Source organism: Loxodonta africana, chromosome 10 (genome assembly GCF_030014295.1).
Source record: "Loxodonta africana isolate mLoxAfr1 chromosome 10, mLoxAfr1.hap2, whole genome shotgun sequence".
In the NCBI taxonomy this organism is placed as follows: Eukaryota; Metazoa; Chordata; class Mammalia; order Proboscidea; family Elephantidae; genus Loxodonta; species Loxodonta africana.
In genome coordinates, this window is record NC_087351.1 from 88099054 (window position 1) to 88126595 (window position 27542).

A 27542-nucleotide genomic window follows, 5' to 3' on the forward strand; every position below is an offset into this window, starting at 1 on the left:
GGATTGCTGGATCGTATGGTAGTTCTATTTCTGGCTTTTTAAGGAAGCGCCAAGTCGATTTCCAAAGTGGTTGTACCGTTTTACATTCCTATCAGCAGTGTGTAAGTGTTCCAGTCTCTCCACAGCCTCTCCAACATTTCTTATTTTGTGTTTTTTGGATTAATGCCAGCCTTGTTGGAGTGAGATGGAATCTCATTGTAGTTTTTATTTGTATTTCTCTAATGGCTAATGATCGTGAGCATTTCCTCATGTATCTCTTAGCTACCTGAATGTCTTCTTTAGTGAACTGCCTGTTCATATCCTTTGCCCATTTTTTAATTGGGTTGTCTTTTTGTAGTTGCGTTTTTGCAGTATCGTGTAGATTTTAGAGATCAGATGCTGATCGGAAATGTCATAGCTAAAAACGTTTTCCCAGTCTGTAGGTAATCTTTTTACTCTTTTGGTGAAGTCTTTGGATGAGCATAGGTGTTTGATTTTTAGGAGCTCCCGGTTTAGGAGCTCCCACTTTCTGCATTGTTAGTAATGTTTTGTATACTGTTTATGCCATGTATTAGGGCTCCTAGTGTTGTCCCTACTTTTTCTTCCATGATCTTTATCGTTTTAGATTTTATATTTAGGTCTTTGATCGATTTTGAGTTCATTTTTGTGTATGGAGTGAGGTATGGGTCTTGTTTCATTTTTTTGCAGATGGATATCCAGTTATGCCAGCACCATTTGTAAAAGAGACTGTCTTTTCCCCATTTAACTGACTTTGGGCCTTTGTCAAGTATCAGCTGCTCATATGTGGATGGATTTATGTCTGGATTCTCAATTCTGTTCCATTGGTCTGTGTATCTGTTGTTGTACCAGTACCAGGTAGAATGAGGCCTCCCACCTTGTTCTTCTTTTTCAGTAATGCTTTGTTTTTCTGGGTCCTCTTTCCCTTCCATATGAAGCTGGTGATTTGTTTCCCCATCTCATGAAAAAATGTCGTTGGAATTTGGATCAGAATTGAATGGTGTCTATAGATGGCTCTTGGTAGAATAGACATTTTTACAATGTTAATTAAGTCTTCCTATGCATGAGCAAAGTATGTTTTTCCACTTATGTAGGTCTTTTTGGTTTCTTGCAGTAGTGTCTTGTAGGTTTTTTTTGTACAGGTCTTTTAAGTCTCTGGTAAGATTTATTCCTAAGTATTTCATCTCCTTTGGGACTACTGTAAATGGTATTGATTTGATGATTTCCTCTTCGATGTTCTTTTTGTTGGTGTAGAGGAATCCAACTGATTTTTGTACGTTTATCTTGTATCCTCATACTCTGATGAACTCATCTATTAGTTTCAGTAGTTTTCTTGAGGATTCTTTAGGGTTTTCTGTGTGTAAGATCATGTCATCTACACATAGAGATACTTTTACTTCTTCCTTACCAATCTGGATGCCCTTTGTTTCTTTATGTAGCCTAATTGCTCTGTCTTGGACCTCCAGCACAATGTTGAATAAGAGTAGTGATAAAGGGCATCCTTGTCTGATTCCCAATATCAAGGGGAATGCTTTTAGACTATCTCCATTTAGGATGATGTTGGTTGTTGGCTTTGTATAAATGCCCTTGTTATGTTGAGGAATTTTCCTTCTATTCCTATTTTGCTGAATTTTTATCATGAATGGGTGTTGAACTTTGTCAAATGCCTTTTCTGCATCAATTGATAAGATCATGTGGTTCTTGTCTTTTGTTTTATTTATATGATGGATTATCAAACCATCCCTGCATACCTGGTATGAATCCCACTTGGTCATGGTGAATTATTTTTTTGATATGCTATTGCATTCTGTTGGCTAGAATTTTGTTAAGGATTTTTGCACCTAAGTTCATGAGGGATACAGGTCTGTAATTTTCTTTTTTTTGTGGTGTCTTTACCTGGTTTTGGTATCAGGGATATGCTGGCTTCACAGAATGAGTTTAGTAGTATTCCGTCCTTTTCTAAGCTTTGAAATACCTTTAGTAGTAGTGGCGTTAAGTCTTCTTTAAATGTTTGGTAGAATTCTGCAGTGAAGTCATCCATCCGGGCCAGGGCTTCTTTTTGTTGGGAGTGTTTTAATTACTTTTTCAATCTCTTCTTTTGTTATGTGTTTATTTAGTTGTTCTTCCTCTGTTTGTGTTAGTTTAGGTAGGTAGTGTGTTTCTAGAAATTCACCCATTTCTTCTAGGTTGTCGGAGTAGTTAGAGTACAATTTTTTGTAGTAATCTGATACGATTCTTTTAATTTCAGTTGGGTCTGTTGTGATATCGCCCATCTCATTTCTTATTTGGGTTATTTGCTTCCTCTCCTGTTTTTCTTTTGTCAGTTTGGCCAGTGGTTTATCAATTTTGTTAATTTTTTCAAAGAACTAGCTTTTTGTCTTGTTCACACTTTCAGTTGTTCTGTTTTCTATTTCATTTAATTCTGCTCTAATTTTTATTATTTGCTTTCTTCTGGTACCTAAAGGTTTATTTTGTTGCTCTCTTTTTATTTGTTTAAGTTGTAGGGATAATTCCTTGATTTTAGCCCTTTCTTCTCTTTGTATGTGTGCATTTATTGATATAAATTGACCTCTGAGCACTCCTTTCGCTGTGTCCCAAAGGTTCTGATAGGAAGTGTTTTCGTTCTCATTGGATTCTATTCTTTCCTGTATTCCATCCTTGACGTCTTTTATAACCCATTCGTTTTTGAGCATGGTATTGTTCAGTTTCCAAGTGTTTGGTTTCTTTTCCCCACTTTTTCTGTTATTCATTTCTACTTTTATGTCCTTATGGTCGGAGAAGATGCTTTGTAATATTTCAATGTTTTGGATTCTGCTAAGGCTTGATTTATGCCCTAATATGTGGTCCATTCTAGAGAATGTTCCATGTGTGCTAGAAAAGAAAGTATACTTGGTTGCTGTTGGGTGGAGTGTTCTGTATATGTCTGTGAGGTCAAGTTGGTTGATTGTGGCATTTAGATCTTCTGTGTCTTTATTGAGCTTCTTTCTGGATGTTCTGTCCTTCACTGAAAGTGGTGTGTTGAAGTTTCCTACTATAATTGTGGAGCTGTCTGTCTCACTTTTCAGTGTTGTTAGAGTTTGTTTTATGTATCTTGCAGCCCTGTCATTGGTTGCATAAATGTTTAATATGGTTATATCCTCCTGGTATATTGTACCTTCAGTCATTATATAGTGTCCCTTGTGGTGGATTTAACTTTAAAGTCTATTTTGTCAGAAATTATTATTGCCACTTCTCTTTTTTGATTGTTGTTTGCTTGGTGTATTTTTTTTCCATCATTTGAGTTTTAGTTTGTTTGTGTCTCTGAGTCTCAGGTGGTCTCTTGTAGACAGCATACGGACGGATCGTGTTTTTTTTATCCATTCTGGCACTCTTTGTCCCTTTATTGGTACATTTAGTCCATTTACATTAGGCATAATTATGGATAGAGGTATGAGTTTAATGCTGTCATTTTGATGTCTTTTTTTGTGTGTTGTTGACAGTTTCTTTTCCCCACTTAATTTTTTGTGCTGAATAGTTTATATATTGTCTTTTCCTCTTTGTTGTAGTTGGTTTTGTTTCTGCTGCGTCTCTATGTTTTCTTGTGTTTTATTTTGATGAGTAGGATCGTTAGTCTCCTTTGTGGTTATCTTAATATTTACCCCTATTTTTCTAAGTTTAAATGTAACTTTTCTTTATAACACTTGGTCTTCCTCTGCATATGAAAGATCTGTGACTACATTTCTTAGTCCCTGTTTATTGTTTCAATGTTGTCTTCTTTTACTTAATGACATCGCAGTTTTCCTGTTTTGAGCTTTATTTTGTCTTGATCTGTTTTGGTGACTTCCGTATCTGGGTTGACAACTGATTGTTCTGTCCAATGTTCTAGTGTTGGATTGATATCTGATATTATTGATTTTCTAACCAGAGAACTCCCTTTAGTATTCCTTGTAGTTTTGGTTTGGTTTTTACAAATTCCCTATACTTCTGTTTATCTGGAAAAGTCTCAATTTTGCCTTCGTATTTGAGAGACAGTTTTGCTGGATATATGATTCTTGGCTGGCAGTTTTTTTCCTTCAGTGCTTTATATAAGTCATCCCACTGCCTTGTTTCCTTCATGGTTTCTGCTGAGTAGTCCGAGCTTATTCTTATTAACTCTCCTTTGTAGGCGACTTTTTGTTTATCCCTAACTGCTTCTAAAATTCTCCAGTTACTCGTAGGTTATTTCTCTTGGTAGAGTCCCACATGATTCTTAGGGTTCCTTCATTTTTTTTTTTTTCTGATTTTTCTTCACATATATTGGTGCCAAATCCTGGATCTTCAGTCTCACCAATTGTGCCTTCTACCTGCTCCGTTCTACTCCTCTGACTTTATTGAGTTGTCTAATTCTGTAATTTTATTGTTAACCTTCTGAATCTCTGACTGCTGTCTCTCTATGGATTCTTGCAGCTTATTAAATTTTTCATGATGTTCTTGAATAACCTTTTTAATTTCTTCAACTGCTTTATCTGTGTGTTCCTTGGCTTGTTCTGCATATTGCTTGATCTCCTTCCTGATCTCATTCCTGGTGTCTTGAAGAGTTCTGCATGTTCTGCATCTGGTAATTCCAGTAAAGCACCTTCATCTAGATGATCCCGTGATTCTTTGTTTTGAGAGCTTGTTGAAGCAATCATGGTCTGCTTCTCTATGTGATTTGATATTGACTCTTGTCTCCGTGCCATCTGTAAGTTATCGTATTGGTTTATGTTTGCTTACTATATCCTAGCTTCTTGCTTTGTTTTGTTTTGATATGTCCAAATAGGTTGCTTGACTGAGCTAGCTTGATTATTTTTGCCTTTGAAGCTCTAACGTCCTGTCACCAGATGACTAGATCTGTTATCAGGTATATGAGCCCAGGAGTCCATTCACTTTTCTTGTATGGATTCAGCTCAGGTGTCCAGGTAGTTGGTCATCAGTTGTGTGGTACAGGCTCTCTCCTACAGCCTTAGAGGGGCATGGGTGATTGGTGTAGGTACCAGTATCTGGTTGCACCAGGAGGTCACGCTCTGAACAAGGCAGGGGACTGACAACTGTCCCCCCAGTGTCTGCGAGGAAACCACATCCCTGTTCCCTAGAGCACACTGGTGGATGGGTTCTGCAGATGGACCTTGGGCACCCGATGCTTTTGGTTGTAAGGCCTGGGAGGTACCAGTTATCCTTGGACCTCTGTTGTGGGTGGCTGGGTGATCTGATTGGAGCTACCACTCCTTAGGCCCCTGATGTGGGTAGATGAGGACCCTGTTTAATAGACAAAGTGGTGTCAAACGTCAAACACTCACCTTTCCACTGCACAGCTGAAACAGTTGCAGTCTGCCAACAAGGGCCTGTTCTTCTGTAATAGGCCCACACAGGTCCATGTGGGGGGAAAGGTATTCAGTGTCCATGGACTATTTATGCCCGGACAGGAGCTGCTTCTGTCCTGAGCTCCCCAGGTTAGTGGAGCTGTCAGATTATCTTTTCCCTACTTGTGAATTTATTCCTTCTCCAAGACCAGGAGAATGGCTCAGGGCACACAAGAGGATCTGTCTCAGGCCCAGGGGAATCAACAGCCAGTGAAGCCGGCTTGGGGACTGGGGGCGCAGTAAAATATACGCAGGTACTTAGCTTTTGCCGAGAACGCTGTTCTTCTCTGGTTCCAGAGGTGTGAGTAGGCTGTGTGGGTGGCTGTTTCTCCCTGAGGAAACTGCGGCCAAACACTACTACCAGCTCATCACAGCCTGAGGATTCCTGGCGATTCAGGTCCAGCAACTCTTTTCTGCTTCTGAACCATCTCTCCCTCCCCCTGCTGCTCGGTCCATTTTCTAACTTTGCTTTTGATGTTCAGGGCTTCTAACTTGTCGTAAATATAATTGTTAAACTTGTTTTTTCGGGCCTTTGTTGTAAGAGGGTTCACCGGAAGCAACTGACTACCCTGCCATCTTGGCCTCGCCTTCCTCAACTAGAATTTCTGCTGGTCTTGGTTTATGCTATCTTCTCATGGAAATATTCCCTAGTCATTGTATTCATTCTTATGCATCCTTCCCAAGTCAGTATACATGCCACCTCTCACATATGCGTGCCATTTCACTCATCACGTTTTATTTATATGTCAAGATAGCTGCCTCCTTTAATAGACAGTGAGCTTCTTGAGGTCAGTTTTCTTCGCTGACTCAGAACCTGACTAATAAATGTTGTTGTTAGGTGCTGTTGAGTCAACTCCACCACGCGATGACTCCACGTGTGCCAGGGCAGAACTGTGCTCCATGGGGATTTCAAGACTGTGACTTTTCAGAAACAGATGGCCAGGGCTGTCTTCTGAGGTGCCTCTGGGTGGGTTTGAACCACCAACCTTTCAGCCAGTAGTCTGGCACTTAACCATCTGTGCCATCTAAGGAGCCCAACTCAAGGGGAGTATTCGATAAATGTGCTGATTCCACTAGACTCTAAGATACTTGTTTGAGGATAGGAACCATTTTAATTTTTTCACTTTTTTTAGCCTGGTATATAGTGTGTCCATAGTATATAGCTGTCCCTGAGTGACCCAAGCAATTAAACGCTTGACTACTAGCTTAAACGTTGGTGGTTCAAACCCACCCAGAGGCACCTCAGGAAACAGCCTTGATGGACCTGCTTCTGAAAGGTTGCGGCCTTGAAAACCCTGTGGAGCAGTTCTGCTCTGCACACATGAGGTTGCTGTGAGTTCGAATCGACTCAGCAGCAACTAACAACATAACATATACTCTAGTATGCGCTCAGGGAATAATTTTTGGGTAAGTAAATAATGAAGAACCCCCTCTTCCCCAGCCAGAAATCATCTTTCCACCCTCTGTGTTCCTTTAGCTCTTCATTAGTCCCTGTCTGCAACAAGTCTGTTACAGTTATTTTGCATAGCTTTCTTGTTGAGTTATAGTGTGTTATGGCAGGTCACTCTAGTGCCATGACAGCACCTTGCACTTGGTAGGCACTATCACATGCTTGCTGAATTGAAAAGGATTCCTTTTCTGCATTTTGTCAATTTTTATAGTTTTTAAAAAATTTTTTCACCTTCCCATTTTTTATGTTGACTTACTTGCTCTTTACAGTAAAGCAGCTGACATGCCTAGTTTGTCCTAGGCATTGTGCTAAGCACTTTAGATGCATTGTCTCTTTAACCCTGTGGGATAGCTACTTCTTTTTTACTTGAAGAAGTTGAGAGGACAGGTGACTCTCAAGGTTACACAAATGGTAAGTAGCTGAGCCAGGACCCAAACCCACATCTGTCTGACTCCGTGTTCTTTCTTTACCTCAGTGTGGCTCTACCTTTTTGTATTTGAATCAGGACTCTAACACCTCATCAGACTGAAATGACTGTGAGCCTATTGTTCCCTGAGATCTTGCTGTAGCCAAGCCTGTACTTGAGCCTGCAGTAAGAAAGGAGAGATTGAATTTACTCTCTTTCCTGATTAGAAGTACTTTTCCACTCCCCGAAGCAGGTTGAGAAACATGTGGCCCTGTCTATATTATCAATTACTTATTAAGTGAACTCCTCATCAGGTTATTTTATGATGAAGTCACCTGATCCTTTGAAGAGGCAAAATTCAGCCTTGTTAATCACAAGAGAGACAGTCACAGCAGGAGCAGCCCCCATCAACTCACAAAAACTGAATGTATAAATGGTAAATACTGCAAAGGAATGTCTTTGGCAAATCTTGATCTGGAACTCTTTCTGGAGCTTGGAACACTAAATGTCTATATGTGTATGTATATTATGTAAATGAAGCTCAGCAGCCAGGGAAGGCATGCCAAGAGAATTTAGTGCTAACATAGTAGAATTGCAGAGATTCCCTGCTTTTCCCAACCCCTTTTAAAATTGGATTAACTCTGTAACCCTTATCACCTGGCAATTTACGTGCATGTTTCTTGAGGTTCATTTTCTCAGAATCCAGGAATTATACAAGAGTTGAAACTGCCTTAGAACATGTTTATTGGTTTTTGTATCTAAAGATTTAATACATGTTCATGAGGAGACTGTGTAAGGATGATTCTGTGTCATGGATTGAATATGTTCTCTAATATCTCTCCAGTGGTGAAAATCCTGACATAAGTGCAGACCTGGAACATTGGGCTTTTCTCTTATCTGAGTGAACAGATCTTGGTCCACTAGTATTTCTAGTTCAAGGATTACCTTTTGCTCTAGCAACATATACTCAAGCCAGGAAGGGGGCTCGCTCTACAGCATTTCCCTGCTCCAGATCATTCAGAGCCCCAGGGTTGGGGGAATGAAAGCCTCAATGGCATGCTCGGTGATCTAGTCATATTCTGATGAGCCTTTATACATGAACGCCACAGAGGACATTAGTCTCAAGATGATGTAGTTCTGAGGACATTGTGAATGCAGATAAAGACACATTTATCTTCATGTAAGTCCAAGTGATTCTTAACCTATTTTGAGTCAGAGATCCCTTTGAGCTCAAAGGAAGGCTGTATTCTTTCTCCAGAAGAAATACACACTCAAACTTAGTAATTTGCATTCATACACTCCCCCACAAAGTTCCCTCTTGATATTCCGTGGACCTACTGTCTCCCAGTTAAGAGCCTTTGAAAACTTTCAGGTTGTATATGGCCATTAATACCAATACTTTAACCAAAAACGATCACTTGAATTTGTGATCATCTTTGCTTCACACGTTTTTTATGTATTTCAGTGATATCCCCCAATAGGAAGTAATCTCCATGAGAGAAAGGATTTCCGTCATTTTTTTTCATTGTCCTATCCTCAGTGCTCACAGTAGTGCCAAGCATAGCATAGGTGCCTAATCAATATTTGTTGAATTAATGAAATAATCTTGCAAAACCCCATTCCTAGGCCTCCTCAGACACTTAATTACACAGTGAAACCGGTGAAAACCGAACTCGATGGGACTGCCTTGTTATGCCAGGTCTTGCAAGTTTTCTGCCTTTGATAAGATGCAGTCTTACCACTTTTCTGTCACTCGTTATAGTGGAAAATATTTGAGTTTTCCTTCTCTGACCGGTTTCTGCCTTACACAGGTTCCAACTTTAGCAGGTTTTACGGTATCTAAGATTTAATGGAACATACTATGATGAGGACATTGACCTATGCCCAGATTGTAAGCTGCATTGGGAATGCTGTGCCACCAATTTCTCACATTATAAGCTATTATTAAGGAGCCCTGTTGGCACAACGGTTAACCACTGGGCTGCTGACAGAAAGGTTGATGGTTCGGTCCCACCCAGCAGCACCGTGGGAGAAAAGACCTGGCAATCTTCTGTAAAAATTATAGCCAAGAAAACCCTGTAGGGCAGTTCTTTTCTGTCACATGGGGTTGCTGTGAGTCACAGTTGACTCAGTGGCACCCAACAACAACAACAAAAGCTGTTATTGTTACTGTTGAATTCCATCTCCATTTTGAAAAATAAGATACACGAGATTTGCAAGCAGCCTTAGTGAACATAAGGTTTGTTTGAGTGAATCTCAAATGGCGTGTTAGACCTTTGCAGTTTCAGTGCCAAGAAGAAACAAATGTAGTGTATACATTTTACAGACAAGAAGCAAAATCTTTTTGTCAAAGCACCTATGGCAAAGGGTTGGTTTTATTATTTCACCCAGTTGAGAAGCTTGCCGAAGGCTTCAGACCAGGTGAAGGTATCTCCAAAATTATGGAGGGCACTAACAGTACCAACACTTATCTCGCACTCTAGTCACTGATTATTTCATTTTCCCTAACTCCAAGATAGCACCTCCCTTGTAGGTGATGCAGAAAAAGGTGATTTGGAACCTCTGATTTCCTTGTTAGCCTTCCAGTGATATTTATCAGTTTTCTGCTCACCGGTGAAACTAGTTGCTAGCTGGAGGCTGTGTGTGTGCGTGCATGCGTGTGTGTGTGTGTGACACAAAGGTTTTCTGGAATCTCTTCAGATGAGACCCATTTACTTATATCAGTCATTTTCTATGGAAAGGCTTTTGTGCCTGTTGGACTAAGCTCTGGGGATAGAACAGTGAATTAAGATACAGTCCATGCCCTCTAACCAAAAGCAAACCTGTTGCTGTCAATTCCAACTCATAACAACCCTATAGGACAGAGTAGAACTGCCCCATAAAGTTTCCAAGGAGCAGCTGGTAGATTTGAACTGTCAAACTGCCAGCCTTTTGGTTAGCAGCCAAGCTCTTAATCACTGCACCAACAGGGCTCCCCGTGTCCTCTAGGAGCTTGTAATTTGTGACGAAAGATAGGCAAATAAACTTACAATCATAATACAGAACAGATATAAATGTAAGTTGATAGATAGATGAATGGCTGGATGGATGTGTATGTGTGTGTACCCATGTATTTTCTAGTTGTATTTTTCTCAAATGGCAATGATTGGTACTGTGTTAAGAACAGTAAAAGTCATGTGAAAACTTACAGGCCCCAGTCAGTGGATGGTTTTTGCCACTACATTTGCAGACCAGCCATACCTTTAAAAATGTAGACTTCTATAGTTTGTGATGAGTGGAGAGTGCCTTGTCCTTCAGGGACTGCAACAACACATAGGCTAGAACATATACATACAGATGCTGATGCTGTCAGTGATCTGGTAGAGGACTGGAGGACTCACAGTGAATACATGCATTCTTATTTTATTAGCTTGTGTTGTCTTTTCAGACATCCACTAAAACCCAGCCATCTTTAAATGTTAGTTTGTCTGGTTTTGTTGTTCCATGGTTGGTGGAAGTTACTGCAGACATGGATGTTAAACATTGATCCAGAGAGAAATCTGGCTGGAATCCAGGATTCTATAGTCACGACCTTGTGGTTCAGGAGGAGATGCCCAGGGAAGATCCTCTAGACAAAAAGCATCATGTTTATTCCAGTAAGATTTTTGGCTCCAAACTCCCCTGAGTGGAACCCCTAGCTTTGGTAACATGGGCTAGACTAGACCATGTGTGATCCCATGTCCTATTTGCATGCCAGGCCTAAAGCCTAGACTGACACCATCTAACTGGCCTCCGAGGCACCTTCCCCACAGGGCTGCCCCCCATTCTGGATTCTCAAACCATTTGACTGTTAAAGAGACACACGGAAGGATAAATCTAAGGAAAAGCACATTTTCCCATAAGGCCCTAGAGCGAAGCTGGCCTAAGCTGCCCACTCTTCAACCTTCCCTTAAATGGCAGGCAGCTCCGTCTTGCCCTGCCACCTGCATGGGAAGATGCAGTCAGAAAGACGACAGATCCAAGAAGAAAACATGACACCTGAACTCAAGTTCTTATCATCCGATTACAAACCATATTCTCAGTTCCAGTGCCCAGCACTCTTCCTTAGCTTGGGAAGGGAATGAGAGGAGACCAACAATAACATGTCCTACATCCCAGCTTTCTTACCTCTCCCCTGACTGTTGTTCAGATCTTAAGTGATCAGAGCTTTCCTTATTAGCCCCATCCCACAAAAAATCTAACAATATTAGATTTACCTACCTAAGCCACAGTCCTGATACAGCACTTCTCTGCTGAGAACGCCTCATCAGACTTGGATTGTCTACTAGATCAAGGTCAGAGTCATTAGTCTGCTGTTCAGGGACCTCCCCAAGCTGTTTTTCTGTCTGTTTCTTTTATTGCTCTGAGCTTTAGTCAAATTAGACTACTTTCTATCTCGGTTTACCAGACATCATTCCTGCTTACCTGCCTCTGCATTTTTATGGATCCTTTTTCTTTCCACCTAGGAAACCCACCCCCACCCTTTTACCTATCTTTTTAGGCCCAGCTCAGATGCCTTCTTTGAATCTCTGTGTTGTTGTTGTTAGTTGCCATCAAGTCGGTTCTGACTCATGGTGACCCCATGCGTGCAGAGGGGAACTGCTCCATAGGATTTCAAGGCTGCAACCTTTTGGAAGCAAATCATCAGGCCTGTCGTCCAAGACACCTCTGGTTGGGTTCACAACGCCAACCTTTCAGCTAGTAGTTGAATGCTTAACCATTTGAGCACTTTCATTATGGCAGTTACCACATTCTGGAGGCCTTAAATATTGCTATTGTGTAGGTGGCCAGTCTCACCTACTAGGTCGTAAATTCCTCGGTGGCTTAGAGGGCAGGGGCCACATTTTAATCTGTATAAACCCTGAGGACTTTATCCAAGACCTGGCCTGTGATAAGCAATGTGGCAAATATTTATTGAATTGTCTTTGAGGTTTGGACATCTTTGGAACATCCAGGACTGAAGCATTTTAGGGCAAGCCAACAAAAGTACCAGTGAACTAGTTAGGCCTGTCCCCAGACCCTCTGGATACCAAAGGTTATGTTCTGGGTGGGTGGTGGGTACATTCTGGGACTCCATCAGGGCATTACCGTCATATTTTAATTATAGCACTGGCAGCAGCGCTACTTTAGCAAACAGCAGTAACAAGCAGTAACACTTGGGCGGGCCAGAGCCGGAAATTGGCCTCCCTCTCTGTTTCTCTACCCCCTTTTCAATCCATCACCTGTATTTATTCCTGCTGTAATTTAAACACCTGTCTAGATGGAATGCATGCAATGTGTCCCTACCCCACACATTCAGATATTTGCTCACCTGCCTTATTCGGAAGGCTGGCCCTAAAATAAACAGTGTTTTGGTCCTAAAAGACAAAATGCACTGAGGTCACCATGGCAATGGACATGGGGTAGGGAAGGGGAGTGGAACATCTGGATAAGCACCTCCAGAAGAGTGAAAGCAGAGGAAGAGAGGAAGGAGGAGGAAAGCGAGAGGTGAAACATCTGCCAAACAGGCACCAAGGCTTAGTGGTGGGAGGGCCCCGTGACCAGATTTCCCACAGGCACTCATTCGCTTAGCTGACCAGCCAGCGGAAGGCAGGGGTGGAGGAGCATGAACAAGCAGGTTGCTTTTAGGCTTAAATGTCTTGGTTTAAAAAAAAAAAATAACCACTCTTTCTCATGATAGGATGACAAGTAGACTTGGAATTTTTTGAAACTTGTTCTCAACTGTTCTACCCACTTTTTGCATCCTGGGCACATTTAATGATTACTCATTTTAATGTTTGAGCCTCTGAACAACACTGAGAAATATTAACCCCTTGAAGTTCCTGATGGAATTATTTTTTTCTATCACCCCCCCTTTGTTGTTATAGATCTTGTTCCTCACCCCATCGAGGGATTTCTGCTGTTTTTTGAAAGATCCCTTAAGCTTTGTGGAGGAGAGGAAGCCTTGAATGGTTCCTCTCATCTCTTCTCTCCTTTCCTTTTCTACCATCCCTATAGCAACTACTTCTCAAACTTGAAGATGCAGATAAATTACTTATGAATCTTGTTAAATACATGTTTTGATTCACTAGGTCTGGGGGTGGGCTGAGATTCTACATTTTAAAAAATTGGGGTAAAGTATATGTAACAAATTTTGCCGTTTTAGCCATTTTTCACTGTACAATTCAGTGTGATTAATCACATTCACCATGTTGTACAACCGTCATCATGATCCATTTCCGAATACTTCATCCTCCCAGACAGAAACTCAATACCCCTTAAGTGTTAGCTTCCCATTCTTTCCTCCCTCCAGTCCCTGGTAACCAATAATAAATTTTTCTTTCCCTTTAGCTATTCTGCACATTTCATATAAATGGGATTATACAGTAGTCGTTTTGTGTCTGATTTATTTCACTTACCATAAGGTTCATCCATGTTGTACCATATGTCAGAACTTCATTTCTCTTTATGGCTGAATAATATTCCATTGTGCGGATATACCGCATTTTGTTTAGCGGTTCATCTGTTGATGGACGTTTGGATTGTTTCCACCTTTTGGCTGTTGTGAATAATGCTTCAGTGAACATTGGTGCAGAGATTCTGCACTTTTATCACACTTCCAGATAATGCTGACACTGCTGGTTCACAGACCATATTTTAAATTGCAAGGCTCAGTGATACAAGGCAGTAGGAGCTACACAGTGGTTAAAACTACAAGATAGACTTTGCATCGGAGAGACCAGGAATTGAATCCAGGCACTTCCGGTTACAATTATTTGTTCTTGAGCAAATTATTTGACCTCTAAACCTCAGCTTCCTCATCTATAAAATGAGGACAAGAATTGCATCTATCTAACAGTTGTTTAGAAGATTAAATGAGTGTGTGTGTACTAATATGCATAGAACGTGCTTGGCACAAACTGTCCATTGAATTAACTACCATTAGGGTTAATAAAATTATGTTGTTATTCTTAGTGGAATCCAAAAGGTATCACATTTGCATAAAAGTTGATTATGGTAAAACATTTTATAGGTCCAAATATAAAATAAGGTTCTTGTATGTTTATACTGCGTTTTTGCACATAAAGATGCTCATTCCCATTACAGTACGGCATGTTCTTTGAGTCATGGTTCCAATAATTAAAATAGGTTTTAATTAAACTATCCCTGTCTTCCAGAGCCCTTTGTGATCAGTAGTATGAACCTGTGAGCTGGCCAGCCTAGATTTAGTAGCATAGACTCAAGTATGGCCCAGAGAAGACAACTGACCCCATGGTTCTGATCTCTACTTTAACACTCTAATACTATGAACTAAAATGATGAGCCAGTGGTTTGCGAGTGGCGCTATGTCTTTATGTGCTGTAAGACTGTCCCTATTTAAAATCCTTAGCAGTGAAATGTTAATTATTCTTCCAAATCAGGTACATATAAATGCCATTTGTCTCTTTCTCTTTATTGATCAAACCTGGTTTTATCATTTCAAACAGAAATGTAGAGATAGATAGAGCCTGGTGACAGCCATGTTCCACAACCCTCTGTCCTTTCAGGGAAGAAACCTCCAGGTGTGAGCCCTAATTGACTGATAGAGTTTATTAAGGTCTAGTCCAATGCTAGGGGATTCACCCTGCCTTTAGGTATTCCCTGGAGCCTTGGTGGCACAGTGGTTAAGAGCTATGGCTGCTAACAAAAGTTCAAATCCATCAGCCACTCCTTGGAAACCCTATGGGGCAGTTCTGCTCTGTCCTTTAGGGTCGTTATGAGTCACACTTGATTCAATGGCAGCAGGTTTGGTTTTAGGTAGGTCATCTCTATGCAGGTGGCTCTAGGGCCAACATTGATTGTTGGATCCATTCTAGTTCAGGGATTCTGTCTGTCCTTCCTGAAAACAATGGGAAACTGAAAGGAAGGATCAGAATCTTCCTTACTTCATTTAATCTAAGATGATTTGCTTGGACCAAACCTTGGCCAAGGATAAACCTGTGCACATGAGACTCAACCAGATCTGGGCAACAGCACTTTTCTAGAGCAGGGTTGGGAAACAGGTTCATATCCCTTGTTACTTCTGATTGATTGGTATGGACTATGTTAAGAAGATTTTGAGGACTTATCCTAGTCAGTCCCGAATTATTTGGTGATTGATTAGCAGTGCGTGCCTGAGGATGGGGACAGAGTGGAGGGTAGTTGTGGCATACTCACCATCTTCTAGATAAAACCTCAGAGGTAAGAATAGAATATTTAAAGTAGAGGGACAGGTTATTATCATTTAGTAGAGACAGGTTATTTATCAGCAGCCATCTTTTGGAACAAAAGGCGAGAAGCCTTAATAGATTTCTTATGTAGTCTCTCATTAAAGTAGTGGTCATGTAATATCTCTCAAAATAACAGTGACACTTTGCTTTTATATAGAAGAAAATCACAATGATGGTCAATTCTTGGTTTCTTCATGGAATAAGGAACGGATGTTACATGAATAATCAAAACCCACCAGTCGTCCAAAATTTTGTTTTATGATCATCCCACCTTTTACCGTACCCACCAAGAAACAAAACTGCCAGTTGAGGATGGTTTTGCTTTGCTTTGCTTCTTTAATATCCTCGGTTGACAGGTTACAAATGGGAAATAAGATTTAAGGGAAAGAAGGAAAAGCTAGTATAATTTTGAATAACTGATCTCCAAATAAACATTGTTTTCCAAATTTGAGGACTGTATCTGATTACATTTTCCAAAACTCTAATACTTAAAGGTAACTAGGATTGTTTCCCTACTAGTTTTAAAACTAGAAAATGAATTTTAAAACAAGAGTACCAGTTTTGCAACTGTTTTGTGACCTTCTTCCAAATTACTTACGATTACCCTTTCTGAGCCTTTGTTTCTCCATTTAGTTAGTAGTAGTATTTACCTTCATGAGTAATTGGTAAGGAGTAAGTGAGCTATAATACCCAGAATGTCTGGCATTAGTACTCTAAGGACTCAAATGTTAAGCCATATTACCTGGAAAAAGTATGCCAACACACTTGAGTTGAACAGTCTCCATTCTCACCTCGCCACTACTACTTACGAGGTCAGACAACTTTTGTCTAGTTGTTTATTCTCTCTAGACTTTGGTTTCTTCTTTTGTGACATGGAGATAATAATAGTGCCTACTTGAAGTGATTGCTCAGGATTACATGAAATGATTCATATCAAGATAATGCAAGAACATCTAACCTAGAGCACAGCACATAGTGAGCCTTCAGTAAGTGTTAACTATTATGATGAAAATGATGGTGTCTAAATTAGGGACAGTTTGTCAAAAGATAAATTTACCCAATCTGATCTCTTCTCCTTCCCATTCACCAGTCTCTAGACTACAGATTACACTAAGCACAGGAAGGTGGTATGTACATTTCACTTACTTTATTGGTGTTCCACTACAAAATATGAATAAGCCTCCTTTATTAAGTTTTGGTACAACTGACTAAAGGAGTAATTGGAGAAGCTATTAGTTATCATAAAGACCTTTCTCACTTTGTTATATTTTTGTAAAGCTGCAAGATCATTTCTAGTTTGAAAGGCCTGATGTTTAAGGCCAAAGATCAGGGCAGGAAGGAGGACGTTCTTTGTGGGAGCAGCAGTGTGTTCAGTCCTACAAGGAGCCTTTTTCATTGTCTGTGGACCTGACCTATGTTACTTCTAGTGTATAGGAAGAAGAATAACAAAGCACTTCAAAGGAATGAGAGGCCAGAGAAGAGGCAGTCCCATAAACTACCATTACATCTTCCCCGACCTTTAGGCAATCTATGCCTTTCTTCTCCTCCTGGTAGAAGCAGAAGGCGATCAGAAATGATAAATCAAGGTTGAGTCATGGGGCTTCTTGTAAAGACTGGCCCACACTGAAGGCACAGCCAGAGGGTCCCCTAACACAGCCTCCAAAGACATCGGAGATCCCTCTGACCTGTAGAAAACAGCTGTTTCAAAAATATATATATTTTGAGTCCTTTGGTGAGAAGACACCGGATGGACTGTTTTCACTTACTACACTCTATAGCTAAGACTGAAACACTATACTGTTACTAAAAATGATTTTTTTTCCTTTAGAATTTCTAGATATTTATCTTTTTTTTTTTTTTAACTCAAGAACTATTCCATTTGTAAATGTGAAAATTGTTAGCTACTGAACCATTTTATAGGCGAACACTTTTTCTTGGAACTGAAATCTCCCGAGGACTTACGTTACCATTCTGTAGTGCCTCAGCCTAAAAACCCTGCATTCGGCTTTGTCTGCCCTCTTTTCCAGCATCCCCTGTGCATCTTATTTTGAAATGCTTCGTACAGCCATCCTTTTCTGATTCCATTGCCACCACTCAGGTTTTAAGCTTATCACCTCACATCTATATTTCTCATAATTTTTTTTCCGATTGTAAAAGTAATATATACTCAGCTTAGAAATTATAGATACATATAAAAACCAAAAAACTCGTTGCCTTCGAGTCGATTCCGACTTACAGCGACTCTGTAAGACAAAGTAGAACTGCCCCATAGAGTTTCCAAGGAGCGCCTGGTGGATTTGAACTGCTGACCTTTTGGTTAGCAGCTGTAGCACTTAACCACTACGCCACCAGGGTTTCCACAGATACATATAAGGAAGAAAATCAGCTGCCACTCAGAAATAGATGTTATTTATATTTCGGGTTTTTATTTCTAGTCCTTTAAGGTGTGTACCTGTGTGTTTGTGTGTGTGCATGTGTGTATTTAGGAAAACGTGGATCTACTCTGTATACAGTTTCATACTGTGACTTTTATATTGCGATTTTTTTTTTTTTCTTTTTGGTACTCAGGATACCAGCATTTTCCCATATCATTAAGTATTTTTCAAAAAAACATTTTTGTAATGAATACATAATATTTCCTTGTATGGCTGGAAGAAAATTTCTTTAACATTACTGTTAACCGTTTAGATCTTCTCCTTTTTACAATATGAAAAACAGTGCTTGTTTTTCAGTATGTGTTCACAGTATGCTATCATGGTTAGAAATATGGGCTTTGGAAGTAGAAAGACTGGTTCAAATACCAGCTCTGCCATTTATTTGTTGTGCAATTCTAGGCCTTAGTTTCTTTTCTTTGTACTTAATAAGATGTATGCAATGTCCTTATTTATACAGAGCTTGTTTTTTTTTTTTTTTGACACATAGTCAATTCTAATAAATATCAACTGCTCTTATGGTTGTCATTGTCATTAATCGTGTGTGGTTATTTTTAGCATAGTTCCTAGAAGTTAGATTATAGCATCAAAGTGTATGACTATTTTAATGCCTTTAATAATTATTGCCAAATGGATTTCCAGAAAGATTCTACTGATTTATAGTCACACAAGTAGCTTAAGTGCCTAGCTAATCTCACCTCGTGCCACTATTGGGTCTGTATTTTTTATTATCTTATACCAATGTGACACACAAAAGCAGTATCTTACAACTTGCATTTCTGTGGTTACCCGTGAAAATGACTAATTTTAAATGTTTCATTGGCCAATTGTATTCCTTCTTTATAAATTGTTTATTGAAATTGGTGCCCATTTGTTGACAGTCCATCTTTTCTTTCCAAATCACTGAGTTCTTTGAATATTATAAAAATTATTATTAAAAACTAGAACATGTTAAGCATTTAGAACTTTCATATGAGGAAACATGGGCCAGAAAACTAAGTAGTTTGCCCAGTTTCTTAGAATATTGCCTGGCAGAGCATAAGTACTCAGTAAATTCTTGCTGTTTTTGTTATTCACCTTTGTGTTTCGTCGTACCTGGCATAGTTCAATGCCTTGTACATAGCAGGAGCAGAATAAGTGCTTGTTAACTTATAGTGACACTAACCACCCTCATTGCTGCTGCTCATGGACAGAAGCCAACCTTTAGCGGCTCCTTTGTCACAACCACTGTTTCAGCTCAGATGAGTTAGCATCCCCTGGATTCTACTGGATCCTGATTTTGCCCATATGTTTTTAATGATACTTTTCTCAAACTCTGTAAAATCAGGCTGTTTCCCTAACTTCGCTCCTAGGTATCAAACCTGAATTTGGCAAGTGGCGTCATAAGCAGGAGCAGTGCTTCAACTCCCCCCACCCTCCGGTCTGTCATCAGTCCTAATGTCCCAACGTGGTCAACACAGTCAGAACCCCAAGCTCCCGAGAGTCACTCCAGCCCTCCCGGAAGCAGGTATGTGAAGGGCCGTGGAGCTAGTGTCTGGGCTACGCAGGGACGACAGCTTGAGTCCTAAGCATGTCCGTCCCACCTTGAGTTCTGTACAGAGACACCAGTAAGGCAGATGCCTTTCCCCGCCTGTCCAAATCCTCTGGCCCTTGGGTAAGAAGACCTTGTTTTACTTGTGAGGCAGTTTTAAGCTAAATTGAATGAAAAGGAAATTTCTGATACAGTTAAGTAAATTCACTTCTGGGTGAAAGAGCAAAAATTTATACTGCTTAGTCCTGGCCTGTAGTCAACATTGTCATGTACTGACTTTGGCATTTTCTTCCTTGTCTCCTAGTTTGTTTTTATACCTCACACTACACTGTGTTTCAGTAACTTTGGACTTTTTTCTTTTGAAGGACATATTTGTCTTTTGTGTTTTCATCTAGGTTATATCATTAAACCCCAAACAGCTTCCCTGGACAATGTTCATTTGGGAATTGGGAAGGAAATTACCTTTATATAGTTGAGAGAAGTGGCAATGGAAAAAATTCAAATAGATTCTGACCATAAAGTAAGCAACTCCCAAATTAAAAAAGAAACCACTGTATTAAATTCTGGTCTTACTCCATATTTTATGTCCCCCTCTATAAAAAATGTAAGAAATGGATTCCCAATACATCTTGCTTTCGAGGCCATTAAATATGGGTTAAATTGAATCAGTTTCTGAGTCAGATGAGCTGGAGAGAAATGTGAGTGTTACGATGAAATACTCTGACCACCTGAGCTATTGATCCTTCCAAATTAAGACGTTCCACGACAGGTGTTCCGCCAGGTTCCCACCCCTGTGCAGCTGTACCAGCCTCAGCCCAGCAGTCTCTTAGTATGCTGCCTTGCCCTGAGCTTGGGAGGGGTGATCAGAGACTAGTCGGAGGAAATAATTGTTGTTGCCGCTAGAATTATTACTTAAGGAGCTAATTTGGGAAGCAGAAACTCTGCCCAGGAAGCAACATAAACATAAGCACATTAGATCATGCTCTGCTTGGTACAGTGTCTTTCATCCACCAGTCATTGTGGTCAGGGGAGAAAAAAACATCATCTCAGCTGAGAATTACAAAGAGTTGAAGACGTAGAGGAAGCAATTTTTAAGGTCGGGCGTTCTCCCACACCATTCTCTTCACAGGAGAAATCTGTTGTTTGGTGATTTACCTTTCGATCTATATAGGGCAGATGCATTCCTTAAACATAAGTTGGAAAAAAATTGTTTAGATACCATAGATGTTTCTTTTCCATAGACTCATTATGAAACCAGAGCCTTGTTTCCAGGAAAAACATTTTTACCGCAATCTGGATATATTATCTGTATGACAGGCCACAATCATTTTCCATACTGTAAACAAGATAAAACTACACATTTTTGGGAAGTAGAGTTTAGCATTTTTTTTTTAATACTTGTAGATAGAATTCAAAAAGGTTTTTTTTATTAAAAATTATGGCCAAATTTAGAGCCTTCTCTTGGTAGCACCTGTTAATACCAAGACACAGGAAGATAAAGGTCAGACCTAGGACCTAGGTTTCAGCACTGTGAGTGGCCTTCTCCCACACCAGACTGCTCAGGAGCACGGTGTTACACAGTTTACTCCTGAGGCATTGCAGCCAAAAAGCACCACACACACACACACACACACACACACGTGAATTTCCCTGGTCTTTTCCTTTTTGGGTTAGTTACATTCACAGTAGCCCCCTTTTTACCTCCTCTTCAAGTGTAAGGACCAGTTTTCAGGTCCCATTCCATCCCGGGCAGCCCTGGGAAGTCTTCCCCTGCCCCCGGGTAATCCCTGGTTGTCAGGACTGCCTGGGAGCTCACCTTCAGAGTACCAATTCCTGGTGAAATTCCTAGAGGAACCCACCCTAAAGCAGCCCTAAATGGACTCTCAGAAGTCCTTCCAGACCGGGCTATGATGTGGGCCGCAGCCAGACCCCCAGCCGGCATTCTGCACAGTACTATGTCCCATTTCCGTTTTTATCTGGTAAGTCACAGTTTTCTGGGTATTTGTTTAGTCTCTTATTTTTCCTCTCTTAGTAGTAAGGGTGACTGAGTTCAATGAATATGGGCTTAGTAGCTTAGAAATGTGAGTTTTATTACTGGTTTTGACACTAAGTGACCCTAAGCTATTTATTTAATCTTTTTATTGGGTAAACATACTTACATATAAATTGGCCTCTTTCGAGAGCCTGTAGATTGCCCTTAAAGCTCTTTGATCTCCCCGGAAGTGGGTGCTAAGTAAATGAAAGGAACTCTTACTAGTTACTTTTACAATAGCAATAGTGTATTCCAGTGCTGATAAATGCTGATAATTCACTAAACCAGGGGCTGCCCTGTAAACAGTAATGAGATGTAAAGAGAATTCCATTGCTGGCTGTACTTTTCATCTCTGCCTGTCAGAGGATTCAGTGATTTGGTAGCCACAGGAATGAAAACTGGTGACTCACGAGAACTCTTTAACAGTGTTATTTTTCATTTCCCTGTAGTGTTGCTATTGTTCCCAATTTTATGGATCACACAAATTTTCACCAGACAACCTTGTTCTTCCCCCGCTGTTTTGAAACCACCCCAAATGCAGCCTCAGGGCTGTCGTCTCCCATTGGGTCAGTGTGAGCTCAGCCCAGATCCTCAAATCCCTTGGTTCCTCTGGTCTGTCTGGAGTCCCTGTTTGAGCTTTGTTGTGGGAGAGGAAGGCAAAGAGCCCACGACTTGCCCAGACAGTCTGAGGCCTGGCCATGTAGCTTGCTGCTCCCTAGACACTCTGGAGTTGGACTTGGCCAGCCATTCCTCTGTTGTTACTTTTCGGAGGTAATAAGTGAGATTAATTGCAGGCCATTCTCCAGAAGAGAAAGTAGCCAGGGCCAAATGCAGTCACATGTTGGGAAGGCTGAGGTGTGCCTCCCAGCAAGGCCGACTTAGAATTATACAACAGAGCCTCCAAGATGCAGGTACCAAGTGTTCATGACTTCTTTTTTTCTTAAAGTGATTATTTCCAGGTTTTAGATGCTGCTACTTTTTTTACGTGGGTATTTAAGCTTTTCTTTAACCAAAGAGATCAGTTAGATCTTCGAGTTGTCTTTTAATTAGCCTTTTTCCTGGGCACATGGGGAGTCATTAGGCTCTCAGAGTTGATGTCCAGAGTCATCTCCTGACAGCTGCTGGCCATCTGTGTGACTGGACCATGTCAGGGAGGATAGTTTTCTAGGTGAGGAGCACTCAGTGGGTTTGTAGTGCAGTTTTCTTTGGGAGACCTGGAAGGGTTACTGTAAAGTCTTGGCTGCTGCTTGGGATGATTTGGGAAGGACAGGGCCTCAGACGGCTTGGCAGGAACCTGAGGCCCTGTTTTGTTCCAGTCCAGCCCTTCCTTGTGGATCGAGCTGTCAGGGAATCCCACGAATGTCTGGCTTCTGCCCCTGTGTATGTTTTTCCAGCATTTGTCATTGAATTATTTTTATCCTCCTCTGGCTTTTTCACACATGCAACCTGGGGATTTGTCTGTTCCTCGATATTAAAGGTGGGGGGGAGGGTTGAAAAAGAACACAGCCGTGTGTTTATTCTTGCTGTTTGCAATAGGGCAAGACCTCATGGCCAGAGCTGGTGGGCTGGGCCAGCCTCCACGCTTGAGGGGACATCTTCACGTCAGAACTTCACATTTTCTGCCAGGGAATGGGACACAATGAAGCACCACATATGGGAAATTTGGGCTGTATTTGGTGTGACCCTGCCTCTCTGCCCTCTTACTCTTCAGTGATAACTATAAAGAGTCTGGTATTCTGCTTAACATGAATTCTAGGAACAGGTTTTTCAGAGTTTCTGATTCTAGTTTAGCTAATATGCCTTTCCCTTCTTTTAATTTTTTTTTGTACTTTGATAACTCGTGTTTTTATTCACTAAATAATATTCCATCGTATGGATGTACCACAGTTTGTTTATCCATTCACCTTCTGAAGAACAACTTGGTTGCTTCCTATTTTTGGCAATTGTGAATAAAGCTTCTGTAAACATTTGTGTGCAAGTTTTGTGTGGATATAAGTTTTCAGCTCATTTGGGTAAATGCCTAAGAACAGGATTGCTGAGTTTTATAGTAAAATACATCATAATGACCTATGACGTTGGGCATCTTTTCATATGTTTATTTGCCATCTGCATATCTTCTTTACGAGGTGCCTGCTCAGATCTTTTGTCTGCTTTTCAACTGGGTTGTTTGTTTCTTCAGGGCTTCAGACCCGATTTTCTTCCTTCTTTTGCTGGAGAGTCAGGTCTCTGCCTTCTCACCCTTTCATTCTCAATCTCCTCGGAAATACTGAGCTTATTCATTTCTTTAAAAAATATTCCTGTGCATGTTTTATGTGGCAGGCATTGCGCCAGATGCTAGGGACATAGGAGTAAATACAACATAGTCATCCTGATCTCACTGACTTTACCATCCAGGGTGTGTATCTTCCATGTGCTGAGCATAGTGCTGTGTGCTGGGTGGGCTCTAAAAAGCTTTTAAGACATGGTTTTTGACCAAAGACTCCATCAGCCTGAGACCAGAAGAACTAGATGGTGCCCAGCTACCACCAATGACTGCCCTGACAGGGAACATAACAGAGAATCCCTAATGGTGCAGGAGAAAAGTGGGATGCAGACCTCAAATTCTAGTAAAAAGACCAGACTTAATGGTCTGACTGAGACTGGAGGGAACCCAGAGTTCGTGGCCCCCAGACTCTCCGTTAGCCCAAAATTAAAACCATTCCCGAAACCAGCTCTTCAGACAAAGATTGGACTGGACTATAAGACATAAAATGATACTGATGAGTAATGTGCTGCTTAGCTGCAGTAGACACATGAGACTATGTGGGCAGCTCCTGTCTGGAGGCGAGATGAGAAGGCAGGATGGAGGTGGGGGCGGGGGGGTGGGACAGGAACTAGTTGAATGGACATGGCAAATACAGGGTGGAGAGAAGGAGCGTGCTGTCACATTGTAGGGAAAGCAACTAGTGTCATATAACAATGTGTGTATAAGTTTTTGTATGAGAAACTGACTTGAATTTTAAACTTTCACTTGAAGCACACACACAAAAAAAAACATGGTTTTTGATCACTAAGAGGTTACATCTACCAAGGAGTAGGAACCATCTACATACGGAACAATTAGAGAAGAGTGTCAGGTGACATAGAGCAAAGATCTAAATTTTAGGGCACAGGCAATTAGAAGAAAAAGTATCAAGAAGAGGATGTGTAAGGATCTAAAAGAGAGCTCCATAGTTCCACAAAAGTTATTCAGTGCCCAAAGAGGCAAAGTGAACCATGACGATGGACGTTTGTGTGAGAATAAAAAAAGTTTACTTCTGTCCTCTGTGTCTGTGTAAGGGAATAATCCTGAGCCTTATCCTTTAAATGCTCTTATTTCTCTAAAAGCATGCTAGCTTTATAGAAAATGAGGCCAGTCACCCCTATAAGAAAGATGCCATGGTGTAGTGGAAAGAGGAGGGGCTTTAAATTTAGACAGACCTGGGTCTCACTTACTATGTTGTGTGATTTTGGGCAAATTACTTAGCTTCTCTGAGCCACAATTTCCCCATTTAAAAACGCAGATAATACCTACCTCATTAAGTGGTTATAAGATTAAGTTGTGTATACAAAAGCAGTGCTCATAGTTTTTGAGAACTCTTAGTTCCCTTTTCAGAAAAGAGAAAAACTTAACATTGGACTTGCTTGGGATATGGTACTGCTACTGCTGTTTAGTTTAGTGCCTAGTTTAGATCAGGACTTCAAACTGGTTCAGCCCCCTGCTGAGAATTTGCATTTCCACCCCAGGTATACTGAATCAGAATCTACATTTTAACAAGATCCCCTTGACCCTTTTGTTGAAGGATGACTTCTTTCTACTTAGCAGGCCCATCCTCTCTGCTCTCTTCTTCTGAATGTTGAAATTTTCATTGCAGCTCATTGTTCCAGCCAGTAAACACTCATATTTTCCATCCATCTGGGGGTCGAGCTTTGGGAGGGCTTTTCTCTGGAGGAGTTTGGAGCTTATAATTTTGTACTTTATCCTGTTACATAAACAATACTCTCTCGCCAAACAGCACAATCACAAAAAGAAACCACTTCTTTGGGGAACTAAAAGAAAAAAGCCTTTCATGTTCAGAGCAGGGCTTCAAACTGGTTCTTCCTGTTTCAATCATGACCAAGGAAGTGACACCGGAACAGACCTGAATTTTTAAAATTTGGGTGAACCAGAACCATAACCTGAATGGGAAAAATTATGGGTCAAAGCCCTGCTAGAAACTTAATCTCCGTCTTAGGAAACAAGGGCAGCATGCACATTGCATAGCAACCAAATCTCTTGCCTGTCGGATTTTGCACAGTTGGAAACAGTGGTGCCCCGCTCCAAGATGACAGCTGACTGTGCTGCTTTGAATGTGTATTTCTCTCCTCAGTCCTGGCAGTAATCCAGTCTCACCCATCAGGCTCCTGAAAAGGGCTCACTACACCGTATCCATTCCAGGGCTTCGATCTGTAATTTTTTTTGTTCTGGTAATGGTTCCAAATCACCCAAATTTTTAAAATTCAGGTCAGTTCCGTCTTCACTTCATCAGCCATGACTGAACCGGTTCAAACCGGCAAACCAGTTCAGAGCCCCGGTTCAGCGCTCTGAAGAAGTGATATTTCATTCCTATTCACCTCCCTTCTCTCCCTTCCTCCTCCTGAATCTTACTCTCACCATTCCTTCCTCTTGAGTAAAATGTTTCTGTGACACACCAGTGATAAAGACTGGTGCTTCTGTCTGAAGGGCCTCTGCTTCTCACTTAGTTGGATGCATAACCTCTCCAGGGTTTTACCCTGCATCAGTTCAAGCTCCATGAGAGACCCTGCAGTTTCTCATTCACCAAGAGGGCTGTGTGCCGTGGGTGTTTGTAAGAGGACCAGAATGATTGGGCTTCTGCATATTGCCAGGAATTTTGGTAAATTTAGGTGATGTGTTAAAAAGATAGGTGTCTGGATCTCATGCGAGGGCCCAGGCAAAGTGGGTTTGGGAACTCGGGGACTAGTATGAGGAGTAAAAGAAGTGGTTGTTTTCTTATCTGCAAGCCAAAATAGAATGGATGTTGTTTTGTGGTTTGTCAGTATAGTGTTTTTTTCAGTTTCGTTTGCTTCCTTCCCTCTCCCTAGTATTGTAGGTTAAGCACCTTACATTTCTGTAGGATTAAAACTCACACGCACAATGTCATTGCTTGAGGCAAGACCCTATCTTGTTTAAAGGTTCATTTTGTAATCTGTGCAAAATAGATGATTTCTTTGGTTTTTAAGAGTCTTGAATGGCAAAACTCCATGTACTAAACTGAATTGAGAATCCATAATTCTAGAATTAGGAAATTATACCAGAATTGCCAGATTCATAATTTAGTTTAATTCTCCTCACATGGCTTTTCTATGAGCTTCTATCTCTCAAGTTGACCATGTTTTACTAGTCTTGAAAGAGCTTGGAAAGAATCACAGCGGTGAGGAAACCCTTCTCTGTTTGTTTCTGAGCCCTGTAGAGAAACATCAATGATCCATTTTTAAAGCTTAGTGTTGACTCAAGAATTTAGAAGGAAGACCAGCTGGCCTCTCTGAACCTTTAATTAAAGATTGCATTCTTTCCTCCTGCCCTTCTGTCTGCTGAAAGACTCTCAGCAAGTTATTGACCAAGTACAACCAAGAAATCGATGTTTGTTTGTTTTAAATTGAGGTAAAATTTACATAACATAAATTAACCGTTTTAAAGTGAACAATTCAGAGGTCTTCAGTGCATTCACAGTGTTGTACAACCACCACCTCTACGTGGTTCCAAAACACGTTCATCAAACTCCATGTGCATTAAGCAGTTGCTCCCCGTTTCACCATCCCTCAGCCCTGGCCAGCACCAGCCTCAGCCTGTCTCTAAGGATTTACCTCGTATAAAAAAAAAAAAAAAATTTTTTTTTTTAGATATTTCATACGAATTGAATCATATAATATGTCACTTTTTGTGTCTGGCGTCTTCCACTTAGCATAATGTTTGTTTTTATTTTTGTAAAAATTTATTGAAAAACCTTAAAGTCGCCTGGGGGGTGGTGGGGGGACAAAGAAAGGGATCCGCCCCCCAAGCCCTCAGTGTGGC

The 27542-nt window shown here is 40.8% G+C and overlaps 1 protein-coding gene across 17 annotated transcripts in view; it reads left to right on the top strand.

The window, feature by feature from the left end:
* The window catches only part of TTLL5 (tubulin tyrosine ligase like 5), a 333448-nt gene that overhangs the window by 172576 nt on the left and 133330 nt on the right, over positions 1-27542 (top strand). For 15 of the 17 annotated variants that reach the window (XM_010588760.3, XM_010588761.3, XM_064292769.1 and 12 more), the window contains one exon: positions 19241-19395. The exons of 1 other annotated variant lie outside the window; for it this stretch is intronic. In XM_010588760.3, coding sequence (XP_010587062.1) covers positions 19241-19395 — 155 coding nt within the window. Of the gene's footprint in view, positions 1-19240; positions 19396-19814; positions 24251-27542 lie in introns of those variants that run through there. One more of the 17 variants, XM_023546388.2, reaches the window with a different exon arrangement.